The following is a 17,612-nucleotide window of genomic DNA, read 5'->3' as shown; positions in this document are numbered from 1 at the left end:
ATGTGAGAACTGCAATCATGTTTTCTTTTGCCCCTGCAGCTGGTACTTGCTTGACATACTAAGACAGAGAACAGTGGGCAAACTTGTGTCTGTGCTCGATGTACACATATAGATCATATTTTCCTGCATTAATAGGTGGCATCTTCAGTTGTACAGTTGTGTGATACGATTACATTAACTGGCCTATACTTTCAAACCAGACCACTTACCTTTGCAAGGACCATCTTATTTAGACCATATGGGAAATTCTCAGACCATGGATCACCCACATAAAGGTACCTGTGGGTTTCACTTTAAATCCACTCATGCTCATATATACTAAACCTAACTCAATCTCGGAGTGCACTTCCTAACCAGACTTTTTCATCTCTCTGCACAGAACAACGTGACAAGGGCAAACTGCAACAAGATGATTATGATGTTCACAGACGGCGGGGAGGACCGTGTGCAGGATGTCTTTGAGAGGTACAACTGGCCCAACAAAACGGTGAGTTTTCCTCAATAGGATATAGAAACCCAATGCTATTTAGGCCCCAAATATGAGTTGTTAGAAATTGGGTATCTGGTTGGCAGTATGCACACTGTCTAAGCAGGCACAAAAATCCTAGTCAGGATAAGTCACAAACACACCCTAAATTACCTGTGGTAACCACGTGGTAGTTTGGAACAGAGCATGCAGACTTAACGTAAGAGGTAATAGGTTAAGTATTTGTGCAACACTTCAAACAGTAAAACTGTGAAAATCCCACACAAAAAGATACACACATGATTAGAAAAATATAACTTATTTTAATAAACAAAACCAGATGAAAACAACAAAAATCCAATTAGTAGATCTTTGGGTATGCAATTTTAAAGATTCAGATGAAAATAGCGCATAGTGCCAACTGTGGTTATCTTGTCGCACCAGACTAGGACAAAGTCACAAGTTCAGGCCAACTGTGATGGAGTATGGGCCGGCTGCAGGGGCCCACCTGCGCCCACTGAACACAGTACCCTAAATCCTGGTGCGCAGTCTGCATAGCGTTGTTTTGCAAGGCTTCTCGTCGTCCCATGTCAGTTCAGAGAAGGAACACAGAAGGCTGAGCACCTTAGGCCCACTTCCAGGGTCCAGAACTGGGGTGTGACCACTTGGATGGGATACACTCACAGATGGCAGAGTCCGGGTGCTGTAGCACTTGAGTTGGAAGTCTTTTGTGTCCCTGAGACTTCAGATAACAGGAGGCAAGCCAACAAGCCCTTAGATTTCTTTTGGTTCTCGGTTGGAGAGTTTCAGGTCCTGTCTTTCTCACTACCAGGCAAGGAGGTCAGCAGGTCAGCAGAGCAGGAGTCCAGCAGAGTGACAGTCGTTTCAGCAGCACAGTCCTTTTTCCTGGCAGAGTATTCATAGGTCCAGAAGTGTACTGAAGTTGTGGTGTCTGAAGTCCAGTATTTATACTTTGGTGCCCTGGTTCTGGAAGGTGGGAGAAGCTTCCAGACAGTGACTTTGAAGTGCCAGGAACCCTCTTCCTCCCTTGTCCTGGCTCCAAGCTAACTAGAGTGACAATACAGGGTTGTTAGGCCTATTGTGTGGAGACAGGGCACAGCCTATTCAGGTGCCAGTAGGGCTATGGTTATCTCCACCCCACCAAACCAGTTAATGGCCCAGCTGTCCCCCACCCCAGATGTGTCTAGAGAGACAGGCGGAAGACACAGAATGTTTAAAGTAACAAAATGCCAACTTTCTAAAAGTACAACAGAGGGGGGGGGCTGGTATACTTATTAATTCAAGCAATTTCTTTATTGCGACAATCACACTATATTCTTTTGGGTGATTGGGTTATTTATTTAACCTTTCTTTTGAAACTTTTTTCTTTTTTTATAAAAGCACTTCACATCCTTCCAGTCAAGCACATATCAAAAGACAATTTCAATATTTACAAACATTCACATATTTTTATAACATTTACCACAATATGCATTACAAAAATGTATCACAAACATGAATATATTACAAAACCAATGTATCATTTACAATCTGATCAACACAAATCAATTCTTTGTGACTGAAAAATACAGATTAATTCTCAAAGCTGGGAACAGCGTCAACCCTAAGTGTCCCTGATTAGAATATTTTAATTTTTTAGGTAAATTGGTTTTAGGGTTAAGCACAATCATATGGTAGTCTCTTTTTAAATGTTTTAACATTATATTTATGTATGTGTCAAAATTATGTTAAACTCTATAAAATGAAATATTAACATGTATTTTTTATATATATATATAATCAAGTTTTTTAATTGAGTATTTAATTGTTATCCTGATTGTACCATGTCTTTTTTGATATTAAGTTATCGAATAAAGGAATTTTGACTGACTGACTGACTGACTTAGAATTAAATAATAATAATATTCCACTTGTATAGCACCAGGTTACACCAACCAGTGTGTCTCCGCGCTGGAAAACCATCCACTGGAAGGGGGCCAATACAAGAAGCTAAGCAGAAAGAAGTTGTGCACGGACTCAAACCTGGAAAAACAAGGTTTTCAGTTTTTTTCTGGAAAAAGTTTTGCGAAGGCTATGTTCGGATAGAGATAGGTATTGAGTTCAATTTTTTGGCTGCCAAGTATCCGAATCATCGGGCACCCTTTCTGGCTCTTTGGACTTTAGGAACCCTGACCAGATGGGCTCCGGTTGATCTAAGATGGCGGGCTGGATGATAAGGAATGAGAAGATGATGGAGATAGCTGGGGCCTTCATCCTGCAAGCTCGGATCACAATAGCATAGGGCTTTAAACAGTATTCTTTTTCCAACTGGTAGCCAATGTAAAGTGTCTAAGGCTTTTGTAGAGGAAGGTTTTCTAGGCAGATTGAGGAACAACCATGCAGCCACATTCTGGATGTGCTGCAGCTTGCAGGCACATTTTTTTGCAGCTCCAAGGTCCAAAATATTACCATAATCCATCTGGGATGTTAGGAAGGCATGAACAAAGGTTTATCTAGCTGATAAAGGGCGAATATCTAAGGTTTTTCTCAGCGTTTTAAGGATTCCGAAGCATTTCCCCATGACCTTCTTAATATGTGTCTCATTGGAGAGTTTGGATTCCAACCAGACTCCAAGATTTTTAGTTTCCACTTTTGGAATAGGAGTGGGGCCATAGTCTTGGGCCACCATGCTGAGGACCAGAATGAGGGGGCCCTCCCCTCAATCAGCACCACAGTCTTGCTGCCATTCAATTTAAGGCAGTTACAATTCATCCATGTGTCAAGGTCACTTAAACAGGAAGAAAACTGCTTAGCTGCTTCCTCCCAGTTATGGTATAAGGTGACAATCAGCTGCGTGTCTTCCGCATAAGAAACAATCCCTGCCAAGCGTCCAATATAGGGATTAAAAAGAGTTGGGCTCTACAGAGGTGAACTGTGTAGCTCCCCCACTGCAGATATGGCCATGGCCCAGACTGGACTTCTGCGTTGTCGTGAATCTTGATATGTCCTTTTTGTATGCTACTTTTCTGCGTATTTACAGTGTATTAACTGTGTATTGGATTGTGACTCTGATTTTGTTTTTGTTTCAATAAAATATTATTTAAAAAAAAAAGAGTTGGGCTCAGAATTGAGCCCTGTGGGACCCCTTGTGAGAGTGGGATACTTTCCAAAATATGTGGACGTTGTGCAACTTGAAAGCTGTGCTCATGGAGGAAGGAAGTCATCCATTTTAGGGCTAATCCTGCTATCTCACACGACCGAGTCTCTGAAGGAGCAGGTAATGGGAAATCATGTCAAAGGCTGCGCTAAGGTCGAGTAAGAACAAAGCTGCAGTCTAAACCTCATCAGCGCACCTGCGCAGTGTCTCAGTTGCAAGAAGCAACGCTGACTCTGTCGAATATGAGGCTCTAAAGCCTGACTTGCGAAGGGTGAAATAAGTTGTTCCTGTTGATGTGGGCGACTAGATGAGAATTCACCCCTTTCTCTGCTATTTTGGAGAAACATGGCAATAGCGAGATGGGGCGTAGATTGTCCAATAAGCCCAGATCAGCTTACGTTTTTTTCTTTAATGGGAGAACGATAGCCTGTTTCCAATTTCGCAGGACCTCACCACAGCGAAAAATAGCTTCAGAAGTTGCTGAACATAGGGTAGGATCGCTTCGAGACCTTCCCTTAGGACTTTAGGCAATGCTGGGTCCAATGGGGAGCCAGATTTAATACTTAAAGCCACCTCTTTAAGATCGCCCATCATCGGAGATGAGAACTCCAAGAGGGTACTACCCTCAAACGGGGAGTTCCTACATGGGTTGGAAAGAGGGCTATTGCGGGCATCAACTGGGAAGTAATCATAGATTTTATCTTCTTTTGTAGCAAAGAAGTCAGCGAACTGGTTGCAAGACTCTAGAGTGCTGGAGACAGGGGCCACTGTTCTCTCCAATGAAGATAGAGATTTGAAGATGGAGAACAGCTCTTTAGAGGAGTTTTCCGCTTGCTCTATTCCGTCGGTATAATAGGAAACACAGGCTTTTCTGATAGAAGCGTAGTAGTTTTTAAGTTCAAACTTACTGTGTACTGTGTGTGAATAGCTGTGTAGAGACTAGTTTAACCTGCTCATAGCATATGTTAAATTTATGTAGATGTACTTTGGAGGTCTCAATAGGGGAGAGATGGAAATAGGTAGGGTGGGGAAAGAAATGAAAGATGTTGCTTGCTCCCTTGCCTTGGCTGGGTGTAAAGTGCTGGGAGGTTCGTATGGGTATGGGAAAATAGGTCCCAGCCACACTGCAGCCCTTTCCTGATGCAAATTTCCTGCCACGATTTTCCATCCAGTAACATTGTGTCTGATGATCTCGCATATAGAAAGCCTATGTGCAGGAACACTGGAACCCTTATTGTTGTGCTGAGTAGAACCTCACATATGAATTCCACTTCAGATAAGTTGTAATGAAGGTCTTAATTTTAGATACCCTTGAGATCATGGAGCCCACTGTAGGCCCATGACAACAAAATGGTGTCTGATTTCATGGTACCTAAATGCCATACATATGTGGAAGGTGTTTACCTTGTTAGTTGTTTTGCTGATAATATCTCATGGGTACTCCTTACTGTCATGGGTTGGAACATCTTTTATTAGAATAATGAACACATGCACCCCAAAAGTGAAATTAGAAAGGTGTCAGCTGTCATAGTCTTCAGTAGAAGAAACTCCAACCAAGGATCAAGTAGCATGAAACCACTCAAAGCATAGACAGAACCAGAGGTCTGTACCTCATGAAGTCCTAAAATGTCTCTCTGAACCTCACTATGTTACAGCATAATACATTAGTTGCATTCAAGGTAAGTCACATGCTTCTCCAGTAACTTTCCACGATTTCAGCACAAGTTGGTTACTGGCACCACCTTTCCTACATCGATAAGTTGCTACTTCATTGGTTCTTGGCCATTCTTCTCCTCCTCCGTGATAACTCCCCTCCTTGCTCATTACTGCGATTCTTGCCAAGATCCATCTTCTTATACCTTGCTATCTAACTAAAACAAAATCCTTCTGTTCTAGTAATAAGGCTTTGTCTGCACCTGCAGTGGAAACAAAAATACAAGCAAATACATTCTACGTTGAAGATTAAATACAAATTACATGTTTGACATTAAACGTGAGCTTATACTGAAACGGTGCACAGGGTTACAAATACGTGCACATTTCTACACATATAGCAAATGCAACTTCTTAAGCTATGAATAAATTGCAAAGAATTACGAAAATTTAGTTTAGAATACACCAGCATGAACATAATTTCTTGTTACACGTATAAATGTTTAAACACTAGTCTACTCATACACATTCTGTTTTATTAACTTCACTATAAGACACGTCTAAACATTAACTTCTCCTAACATATTATGTAAAGGTTACAAAGACCTTTATTAGTCATGTTTGTATGCACACAGTTATAGGTCTCATTGCTTTTCATGTGGAGTATTTTAAATATGCAATACCCCACCTTTTCCAAGTAACATTTAATCATGCAGAAAATATTTGAGTGCTGACTACGTGTGATTATGATGCATTCCTACAATAGCTCTGGATGGGTTAAAAATCATGCTGCTCTTTCCTTTCTGCGCTCGGACTGACAGACAGGTGGAGATATGCTCACCCTACTGACCGTGCTTATACCTTTCACTCAAGTGTTCATGATAGTCTCTCCCGTATTGATTTCTTTTTCTTAACTGCGGACAGCCTCCCGCATTTGACTGAGACATACATAGGGCCGAGGGGCATCTCTGACCACTCACCGATTGTTTTGACATACTCTTCCTTTGTCAAGGCCCGTAAACGAATCTTCCTGATTTCCCCCGGGTATCTGCAGGTCCCGAAAATTAGAAAATAACTTATTGCCGTCACAAAACACTATTTTCAGGAAAATGTGGACTCTGTGCACTCACAAGGCATCCTTTGGGAGGCCTATAAGACTGTACTGAAAGGACAGGCCCTTGCCTCCATATCGGGGCATAAGCGGTCAGCCAGACTCGAAATAGACATGATGGAATCCGACTTGCTCGGACTGCAGATGCGGCACGAGTCGGACCCTACGGCGGAGACGGCACATCTGCTGCGTATTAAACAGGGCGAACTCGCTGAATATCAGCGGGAGCAGGTTAGATTGCGGCTACAACACACTCGTCATACTATTTATGAAGTTGGGGATAAGGCGGGGAAGCTTCTGGCCTGGTTAGATCAGATGGAGAAGGCTCAGAAGATGATAGCGCAGCTTCGCTCCTCCCCAGACGCGGTAGTCACTGCCCCTATAGACATACTTGATACTCTGGCCGACCACTTCGAGCAAGTATACACCTCCACTTCCTGTTTTACGGTGGAGGAGGCTCAGGCCTACATTAAAGACATAGCAATGCCGACGTTGTCGGAAGAGGATGCCCTACACTTAGACACCGCATTTACGAAGGAGGAGGTGGCGGCTGCGATTCATTCCCTGCAGTCGGGTAAGGCCATGAGTCCCAATGGGATCCCCGTGGAGTTCTACAAGAGTGTTTCGGATGTGCTGGTTCCTCATCTATTGGCTATGTTTTCGGATAGTTTACATAATGGGAAACTGCAGCGGGATCAACGTCTTGCCACAATCATTGCCATACCAAAGCCTGGTAAGCCTCCGGATGAGTGCACTTCATACCGTCCGATATGGTTACTGTATGCTGAGGCCAAGATCTTGGCCAAAATGATAGCTAACCGACTGACCCCACATCTGGAGAAGTTAATCCATCCTGACCATTCTGGCTTTATGCCAAACAGGAACACAGCTCTTAATCTTCGTAGGGTCCATGCGGTGATGGCCCAAATTCCAACTCTTTCGGAACATGCGGTGATCCTCTCACTGGACGCCCGAATGGCATTCGACGTGGTCGAATGGCCTTATTTATTCGCGGTACTCCGGCATCTTGGTTTTGGCCCCAGTTTCTGTACGTGGGTGAAACTGCTCTATTCAAACCCACTAGCGCATGTGGTAGCTAGCGTCCACATCTCCAGAGATTTCCCGCTCGGACGTGGCACACGCCAGGGGTGCCTTTTGTCAACCCTGCTTTTTGCCCTAATCCTGGAACCACTGGTGGCCTGGATCCGGTGGGACCCTAGTGTGAAAGGGCTTAATTGGACCGCGGAATGGGAGGACCGCATTTCGCTCTACGCAGACAACATCCTTTTGTACCTTACCCAACCCAGGCGCTCGATTATACTTCTTCTCCACATCATCAACGTCTTTGGGCGAGTGTCGGGGTATACTATTAATTGGTCCAAGTCGGTGCTCTTTGTTCTTAAGGGCCCCCCGCCGCAACTCCCGACAGACTGCCCAGTGAATATTTCTGAGGATTCTTTCAAATATTTGGGAGTGTGGGTGACACCCACTCCGGAGGCCTTCTTTACACGTAACTTGCCACCCCCACTTGAACGTTTCCGCTTGAAGGACTGGGTTCTTTTGGGCCCAGCGGTGCCAGGGCACAACACCTGAAACCTTCGTGGGTAACCTGCTCCGGCGTACAATTCACAGAGACACGGGACACTTCCTTCGGCGTCAAAGATTTAAGGTTTATTTGCTGCAGGGAACACAGAAGTCACAGGAAGTACATCAAGTGTAGTTCGGGGAGACTGCTTCAAATTGGTTCTGTGGATCGCTCCTTTTATACAGTTTTTACCCATAGGATAGCATTGCACACAAAAGTTTACAACCCGGTTCCCACAATTAGCCCCCAGAGGGGTCGCCTTGGTCACTTTGAAATACATGAGGTCCGGAACATAAGTGCGGAAACATTTGGCGGTTCCCAACTGTAAAAACCATCTTCCCACCATTAGCGAATTCCAATCAGCAGTAAAATAGATCGAAATAGGAACGAAGACAGGTGCAGAGGAAGACGGAGACAGTGGGGAGATCGGAAAGGGTGTAAAAGGGGAGGTATCGAAAAACACGAGATACAGGCATCAAAGGGACGCGCCTAATGAGATGCACGGCTGAGACAATAAGCCCGTGCGGCAAGATGAGCCTCGAGCGGCGCCATCTGCCTTACAGCAGTAACCCCCTCGTCATAAAGACACTTACAAAGAACATGTGTCTTCCGCAAATATCTTGGGAGTCCCAGGGTCGCGAGGCGGACAGCGTCCGTTTGCTGGCTACTTGAGGGCAAGAGACAAAATGGATGCCGTATCTAAGATGGAACCCGTGGGTACAGATGAAAAACCCACATAACAAACGAACGGTTTAAGTTAGCACAGCGAAACTGCGCACACTTACTAAACTCGTCATTTGCGGTTCGTAGATACCAGACTCGACCATATTCGTGCGAGTCGAAAACACCACTTACAATTGTCACGGAACCTCAGACGCTCCTTTTGCCCTCATGTAGGCAAGCACTAGTCGGAAACATACTCGATATTCATCAGACCATCGAGATGTTGTTGTAGCATAGCTCTGTCCAACCGAGTCCCCTTGGTAACAGATGGCTGTCTTATACACGTTGTAGCACAGAGGCCACATAAGGCAGGACCACACTGCACGCAAAGGCAACACGTGAACAGGAACACTACCACAACCCCGATGATCATCAGAATCTTCCAACCCCAAGTCGACATCAGGCCCCAAAACCATCCAAGTAGCGTCCAATCCCCTACATCCACGTGTATGGATTCGGAGATCTTATGCAACTTCGAGATGGCTTGATAGACAGTAGGAGCATTATCTGGAATGAAAATGCAGCAGCTCGAATGGATCACCTTACATACCCCACCGCGATCTGCTAAGATGACATCTAAAACCATTCGGTTTTGTAACGTCATAAGTCTCTCCGCCTGAAGTTCTGTGGTGATATTACCAAGGGCACTGGCAGTAATATTAGCTGTCGATTCTACCACTCGAGTCAACTGTCTCAGGTTCCTACTATTAACCATAGGTCCCCAAAACGGGAGGAAACCCTTGAAAAAGTCTCCTGCCTCTTGACCGGCAGTGTCTTCTTCGCTAACTACGCCTCGTACAACTCTAGTCTTATGATAATCAGCATCTACAGTGAACGTCGGAGGCAACAAATTTGCAATGAAGCATGAGCCCATGAAGTCTGCGGGCAACCATGTGTATGCACGATCATAACAGATAAAGTAGGTACCCTTGGCAGCCAGAAACACAGGGGACGAGAACATTGGCAGAATGTAACTTTCAGTGCAAGCACTTGCTCCAAGTAGGGCTTGCGAACCACGACCCATAAGACAAAGATTACCAGTGTGGGGTACGACCCATATTGGAGGCGAGCTTTTAAGCTGCTTTTCACTAGTGAACATACTATATTCCCCTCTACTTAGGACCCTATAGGCTTGTACCTCTTCTTCAGGGATAAGAAAAGGGTCATGGATCTCATCTTCCATATCCTCTATTGCCATCGATAAAGATTTCTGATACGAGGTAGGACCAGAGTAGGGGGAACGTTGTTCTTGAATGGGGTGGAAACCCAGTGTGCTTCGAAACATTGTTTGGAATGCTCGAGCTGACCCTTGGGAACTATATGGTAACACCAGATATGGGATTCCCTTATCCGTAGTATGTGGCATCAACCCACACACCCAACAATTAGTAGTGTTAACCACTAACTGATGCTGATGGAGGAGCTGAATAAAGGAATTGTTGCGGAATTCTACACGTCTAGCCTGTTCGTGTTCCGGTAAAATGTGAAAAGAATGAGGAGAAACAGTAGAAGTAAGGTTAGGGTAAGAAGTAGGAGTAGGTGTAGCAGGTAAGAAGTAAGACATAGTGTAATACACCCCACCCGCCAATAATGCAGAAGCAGTTAAAAAACAATACGAACAGTTGGAATACAAAACATTTGGAACGACCGAGTTGCTGCAGCTTGAATCTATAGACTTGAGCTCCCTCCAAATCATTCAGCTTCGAGAATGCCATTCCCTATGACCGTCCGCAACGTTTCTTGACGCACTTCGTTCTGTGCAGCAATAGTCAATCCCCAGGAGTTCCTAGGAACCGACGGCCTTTAACCTAGCGTCAAGACCTACTGTCCAGAAGGAAGTACGCGCGCGGCCCTACGGCCTTCAATACACAATATGTATATATAAGCACAATGTCTCTCAGCTGTGGAAGTAAAAAGATACAAGGAAGGAAACTCAATATATATATGTATACAAATCACAATGATACGAATGTCCAAAATTGATCACGGAAACGAGGATATTGCAGTTGTCAATTTCAGCAAAGCAAGAAAAAAATTTATTTGTCCTTAGTGCGAGATCGCAGAGAATATCGATGTTTCCCGGGACGTGTCTGCTCGTCGAACAAAGGATCCGTTGAAGAGACAGCGTCCTGCTGATCAGTTGGTTGATTTGGTCTTGAGTCTTTTGATGACAAGTGTTCAACAGTGGCTTTCCGCTGCGCTGAGGGTTCTCCAACAAGCTGTGCGTCGCTGAAAGGTACAAACGCCGGCAATGTTTCTGTTTCTGTTGACGCATTGCCTTTCCTTACCCACGGGTCTGCCGGCAAAGGAATAGGGACTCGCTTACAATGGGTAGCATGTACCCAATTTTTCCGCCCCTCAAGACGAACGGCAGTCCTCGTGGCCAGGAGTACCTGGTAAGGTCCGGTAAATCGGGGGTCCAGATTGTTCTTGCGTGAAAAGTTGCGAGTAACCACCCAGTCCCCGGGCTGGAGCTGGTGGCCTGGACCCTCCGTCTGCGTCGGCAAGGCGTCGTAAACCTGTTGGTGAATTAACCTCAGTTTAGCAGTCAAGTCATGTAAGTAGTCAATCAACATCGGATACTCAAGATCAGAGAATATTCCTGGCCTAGGAACCCCCCACACATTCGCAGGACGGCCGAACACTATCTCATAGGGACTAAGCCCTATTCGGGAGTGTACAGTCGCCCTAGTTGACAGTAATGCTAGAGGCAAAGCATCAGGCCACGAAAGTCCAGTCGTAGCCTGAATCTTTGCTAGCTTTAGTTTAAGGGTGCCATTGTACCCCTCAACCAATCCAGCTGACTGGGGATGATTGGCGCTATGGAATTTTTGATTAATTCCAAGGCCCTTACACACACTCTTCATCACACTTCCAACAAACTCACTTCCGTTATCTGACCACACGACTCTAGGCATTCCATACCGAGGAAAGTATTCCTTCAGTAGGATTTTCGCAGTAGACAAAGCAGTATTGTCTTTGAGGGGATAGGCCTCGATCCATCGGGAGAATGCGCAAACCACAACCAAAACGTATTTCAGGTTATTGCATCGCTCCATATGGATGAAGTCCAATTGAATCACCTCAAAGGGATACGAAGGAGGAGCAAAACTGCCAGGGGGAGTTGGGGTTCCTTTGCCAGGATTGTACATTATACACACCATACAATTCTTCACCAGACGTTCAGCACATTTCGTAATTCCATCATTCTTCCACACAGCAGCCAGCAACTTGCAAATGCCTTTCGCGCTAATATGTGCTAACCCATGTGCCATTGTCACAACGGCCAGCACATACGCATCAGGCAACATCCATCTTTTCTGATCCGACAAATCAATCCAACAACCATTCGCATCCAACTTTCCCGTACTCTCTTTCCACTTCATCTTTTCAGTGTCGGTGGCCTCATTCTGAATTGTTTTCACGCTCTCAACAGTATCTTCACACATACTTGATTCTGCAGGCCACCTAACCGAACTCGTCACATACATTCGAGTGCTAAGGTTCCGGGCAGTCTCCTTAGCAATCTCATCTGCAAACGCATTACCACGACCAACATCATCCGTCACTTTACGATGCGCACTACACTTAACAATTGCAACTTGCTTAGGCAAAGTCAATGCATCCAAAAGATCGTTCACAAGCTGGCCATGCTGTATCTTCGTACCATGCGACGTCAAGAAACCACGCTCTCGCCACAATCGTCCAAAACTATGCGCTACACCGAAAGCGTACTGGCTATCGGTGTACACATTCACACGTTTCCCTTTTGCTAACACGCATGCTCTAGTAAGAGCGATCAGCTCTGCAGCTTGGGCAGAATTCTGATTCAATCTTGCAGTCTCGACAACAGTATTCAATGTTACAACAGCATAGGCAGTAGTCACATCGCCATTCGGCAACTTAAAACATGACCCATCCACATACAGAATGCCATCCGGATCTTCCAATGGAGTCTTTTTAAGGTCCACTCGACCTTTTGTTTCCTCTTCTGTCCGCAAGTAACAGTCATGTTCTGCTACTTCATCTGACTCTGCACTAATCGGTAACAAAGTTGCCGGATTCAGGACATTACAACGTTTTATCTGAATGTGGCTTGCCAAGAGCGTCAATTCGTACCCAGACAACCTCGCACTCGTCAAGTGCTGAGTTTTCGTTCTATTTAAAAGAGTATCGACTGCATGCGGAACCATCACCGTAAGCATATTATCCATGACCAATCCTGCTGATTGTCGGATGGAGACCGCAGCTGCCGCAGTTGCTCTCAAACAACTCGGCAATGCTCTAGCTACTGGGTCTAAGGTCGAGGAAAAATATGCACATGGACGTTGCTTACCACCAAAAGGTTGCGTTAGAACACTCAAAGCACAACCTTCCCTCTCGTGAACATATAACGTGAACGGCTTGCTGTAATCAGGGGTACCTAACACAGGAGCCGAACACAATGAATCACGTAATTCAGAAAAACTTTTCTGACATTCTTCCGTCCATGGTAAAGGAGTTGAAACATCCTTGCACGTAAGAGCCACCAATGGTTTCGCTAGCAATGAAAAATTTGGAATCCACTGCCTGCAGTACGACGTGATACCTAGAAAGGCACGCACATCTCTTTGGGTTTGTGGCACAGCCATTCGCGCAATCGCTGCAATTCTCTCTGGGGTCAATCTCCTTCCCTCCTTTGACAATAAGTGACCTAGATAGGTTACTTCTTGACAACAATATTGGAGTTTAGAAGGTGACACCTTGTGATTTAACTCACAGAGATGTTGCAGCAACGACACTGTAGCAATTTTGCAAATGTCCTGAGTATCAGCAGCCACCAATAAGTCATCGACGTATTGGATTAAAGCCGCACCAACCGGCAACCTAAACGCATCCAGTTGACCCTTCAAAGCTTGACTGTAAATCGATGGACTTTCACAGTAGCCCTGAGGAGCGCGTTTGAACCGGAAGCTACGTCCACCAAGAGAGAAACCGAAAAGGTCCCTGCTCTCTCCGGCAATCGGGATGCTGAAAAATGCATTTTTCAAATCAATCACCGAAAACCATGAAGCAGTAGCTGGAATCAGAGTCAGTAGCGCCGTGATGTCAGGCACAACAGGAAATTGAGGAACCACAATTTTATTTACCTCCCGTAAATCGATAACAAAGCGATAAACAGGCGGTTTCGTAGGATCTGTACGTTTAAGAATGGGCAGTACAGGGCTATTGCACACGTTTCCCCGAGTCTCCTCAATAACATCTTTCTCGATCAGGTCATAGATGATCGCTAACAGTGCTCGTTCACCATCAAGGGAGATACGATACTGGGGAATACGTGGCAATCGCACATTCGATTTCAACTGAACAACATAAGGGGAGATATCAAGTAGGCCCACATCATTTGGACCCGTCGCCCACAAAGACGCAGGAAGAGAACTCAATTCCGGTGGAAGCTTATCGAGGGACAAATACATGGGAGAGACTACCCTCTCTCCTAACGTAAGCTTTACACCCGCAGGAGAACAATACAAAGTTGCATACAAACGTTTAAGCAAATCCAGACCCAAAAGATTCTCACCACAACCAGTAGTCAAAATCAACGGAGCTTCGAGCTCACGTGGCCCAATTTGAAGGGGCAAAGGGCGTGAAACTGGATTGCTAACGGGGGCGCCAGAGAATCCAACGGAAACATTCGTTAAGCCAGACAAAGGTGCGCCAGGGAGTTTCGAACGAATGATAGAACTTTTCGCTGCACCAGTGTCCAACAGAAAAGGCTCAACGACGCCCGATGTAGCAACTGCGACGTAAGGCCCTCTCTGATCAACCGGAACTGATACCACTCCCTCTCCTTGTCTTTGGCTGTCCTAGTAATTACTATCGTCAGTTCCCTGATCGACGTAATAATCGTCTACATTGTACTGTGCAGATCGTCCTTGCGATGATCCACGTTGATCAAAACAGTTATTAGAATTTGATGAAGTGTCAGAGCGATCAGTCTGAGCACCACGACCTCTACCACGTGATGCGTGCTGTGAACCCCCACGACCTCCTTTAGACGAGTTACCACTACCACGTTCATTTAGAGCAGGACAATTGAATTTAATGTGTCCTTCCTGTCTACAATAAGCACATTGATTGTACCCTAACGAAGATCTTTGGAAAGAGGAATCATTACGCGACTGCGATCGATTTGATTGCGACTGCGATCTATTCTGTTGGGGCGCATTCTGATTAGAACGCGGCGGATACGCTTGTTGCAACAACACTTTAGTTTTTAGCTCTTTCGTCTTTTTATCAGCACGGTCATTTTCCTCTTTCTCTCTATTCTCGTAATATTGTGCCGTAGCCAATATCTGAGCTGAGGTAGAAACGGCCCATGCACTTTCCGAATTCTTTAATTTATTGCTCAGATCGAGCAACAAGTTCGACACGAATTTATCCACAAACAACCTCTGTCCACCCTCAGTACCCATATCCTGTCCACTATGATCAATGAATGCTTCCTCAAACCTCGTAAAGAAATCGGAAACACTCTCATCTTTCTTTTGTTTGCAAGCGGACAGCTTGTCCCAATTTACCCTCATAGCTGGCATAAGCGTTTTCATTAATGTTATTATCCGCTGAGGAAGAGCAGTAATCAATTGATCGGGTTTAGTAGCAGCCACTTGTCCAGCATCTGCCGCTGTAATGGCAGCCCAATCGCCACCTAATTCATTTGCGTGATCTTGGTGACGAATCTTAGCCCATACCGGTTGCGGTACGACGTTGCCAAACAACATGTCGATATCGGCAAGATTCATTACCGTAGCATCTACGAGCTGCGATAATTCCTTATAATACCCAGTAGGATTTTTACGAGGATCGGGCAAAGATTGTTTCACCTGAAGCACTTCCGATCGTTTCCATGGGAGGTGTATCCACACTCTCTCAAAATGTGCCACTATCGGATGAGGTTGAGCATTAGGATCAGCTGGTATCCAAACCGGCGGAACTTCACGCATAGGATATTGGCCAGACTCGTCTTGTTGTTCAATATCCTCAACGAACAATGCATGAGGAATAGGAGCGGGACGAAGAGATAGCAACCGCTCAATAGCCCGTCGAACATTAGTGTCTACTATCAGTCCAGTTGCGAACTGAAGCCGAAGTTCAGACAGGGCGGTCAGCACCTCGTCAGGCGCATTGGCCGCTATCTGATCATGAAGGAACTTGCACATTTCGTCAAACACATATCTCTGAGTTGGTATGTTGAATTGATTAAACGTTTCGAGGACAACACGGGGTGGATTTCTAAGAGGGTTTACCATCCAACCCATCGCCATATTATATAGTGCAACACGTTCTCTGTTACCAGGAAGCTGACTACGTCTCTGAGGACCATCAGATCCAGCAGACCCAAAAACAGGTCCGAGCGACTGAAAGAAGTTTGTCGCAAGGGGAGAATTACGATTACGAGTAGAGGGAGAAGAGTAAGACACAGGACTAACAAGAGAAGGAGTAGAGACAGTAGCAACAACAGGGGTTATCAACACAGGAGCAGTAGCGGGAGCAGGAGTATGTGGAAGCGGAGGAGCAGTAGGAATAGAAACAGACAAAGGAGCAGGAATAGTCGGAAGAGCGGGTGCAGGTTGAGGAACTGGTGGAGGAACAATAGGTGGAAGAACAGGTACGGCAGGGACCACAGGAGCTGCGGTACCCTGTACGTACGGAGGTGGCGACTTCATAAGATAGGACATTAAAGGATCCTCAACTGTCTCTTCCTTCTTATCCGACTCCGTAGGCAAAGCAGGATAGCATTTATCTATGGCCATACGCTGTAGCCTCTCAAACACTTCCTTATCCTTATCCTCCTTATCACGCTGAAACTGCTCAGCTTTCTTCACTATAGTAGCAACATTATCTCGCTGGCTACGTTTATTTTGTCTGATCTCTTTCTGTCGGGCTTCTTTGCGCCACAACCGAAAGGCATCAAACATGGCCGGCCTAGATTTACGTTCGAACAACTTTATTTCCAAATTATCTAAGATCGACGCCTCGAAGCTACCGTGAGGTGGCCAACGAAGGTCGCCGTCTTTCTTTGTATATTTAATCCAATAATCGTTAAAAGCAATCGGGCCTAGCCCATGTTTGCTATATAAATCATAAGTAGGAGTTCCAACCGGAGGTATCGGACACGAGTCCTCCAGCAGGGAATCCGCACCACAAGGTCTGAAACAACTAAACAAAGTACTGCGACCAGGCATCTTGCACACTAGCCGAGTTTCACAAACTTCAAGGGTTACAGGATTTACCAAGTCCCAGCAAAGAACAAAACCCTCGGTTTTTGGCGGCTGCAGTCGTCAAACAATACAACAACAAAGTACGCTAGCAAAGTGTCACCGACAAAAACACTCACACAGCGTGAACAACAAAGACACTCGCTAAAGTGTCAACAACCAAGAACTCTGGGAGCGACCCACAAATACTTAACTCAAAGATCGATGGCGTCCTCAGGAAGGCCCGTCAATCGTCTCGCTATACCAAGGTCTACGCCAGGCGCCAAAACAGGTCTACAGTCAGGGCAGCAGTCCGTCGCAGCCGTCAGGAGGCGGGAATCTTCGCGGGAAAAGTCTTCGGGCCACTTATTTCGACAACAGGATCAATGAAGCGGGGTGCACCTTCCCTCGGAGATTTCACACGAAGTTCCTCACGATCGTCGGGCTTGGACCGGTACCACTGATGCAGCCCCACGTTGGGCGCCAACTGAAGGACTGGGTTCTTTTGGGCCCAGCGGTGCCAGGGCACAACACCTGAAACCTTCGTGGGTAACCTGCTCCGGCGTACAAGTCACAGAGACACGGGACACTTCCTTCGGCGTCAAAGATTCAAGGTTTATTTGCTGCAGGGAACACAGAAGTCACAGGAAGTACATCAAGTGTAGTTCGGGGAGACTGCT

General features: G+C 45.7%; 1 protein-coding gene across 1 annotated transcript in view; it reads left to right on the top strand.

The window, feature by feature from the left end:
- The window catches only part of CACNA2D2 (calcium voltage-gated channel auxiliary subunit alpha2delta 2), a gene marked incomplete at its 5' end in the record, with an annotated part of 448,456 nt that overhangs the window by 11,212 nt on the left and 419,632 nt on the right, over positions 1-17,612 (top strand). Inside the window, one exon of the mRNA XM_086949852.1 lies at positions 380-487. Within this exon, the coding sequence (XP_086805978.1) occupies positions 380-487 (108 nt within the window). The remainder of the gene's footprint in view (positions 1-379; positions 488-17,612) is intronic.

Source organism: Lissotriton vulgaris, unplaced genomic scaffold (genome assembly GCF_964263255.1).
Source record: "Lissotriton vulgaris unplaced genomic scaffold, aLisVul1.2 SCAFFOLD_2047, whole genome shotgun sequence".
Taxonomy (NCBI): Eukaryota; Metazoa; Chordata; class Amphibia; order Caudata; family Salamandridae; genus Lissotriton; species Lissotriton vulgaris.
This window is presented reverse-complemented; position numbering and strand designations above follow the sequence as displayed.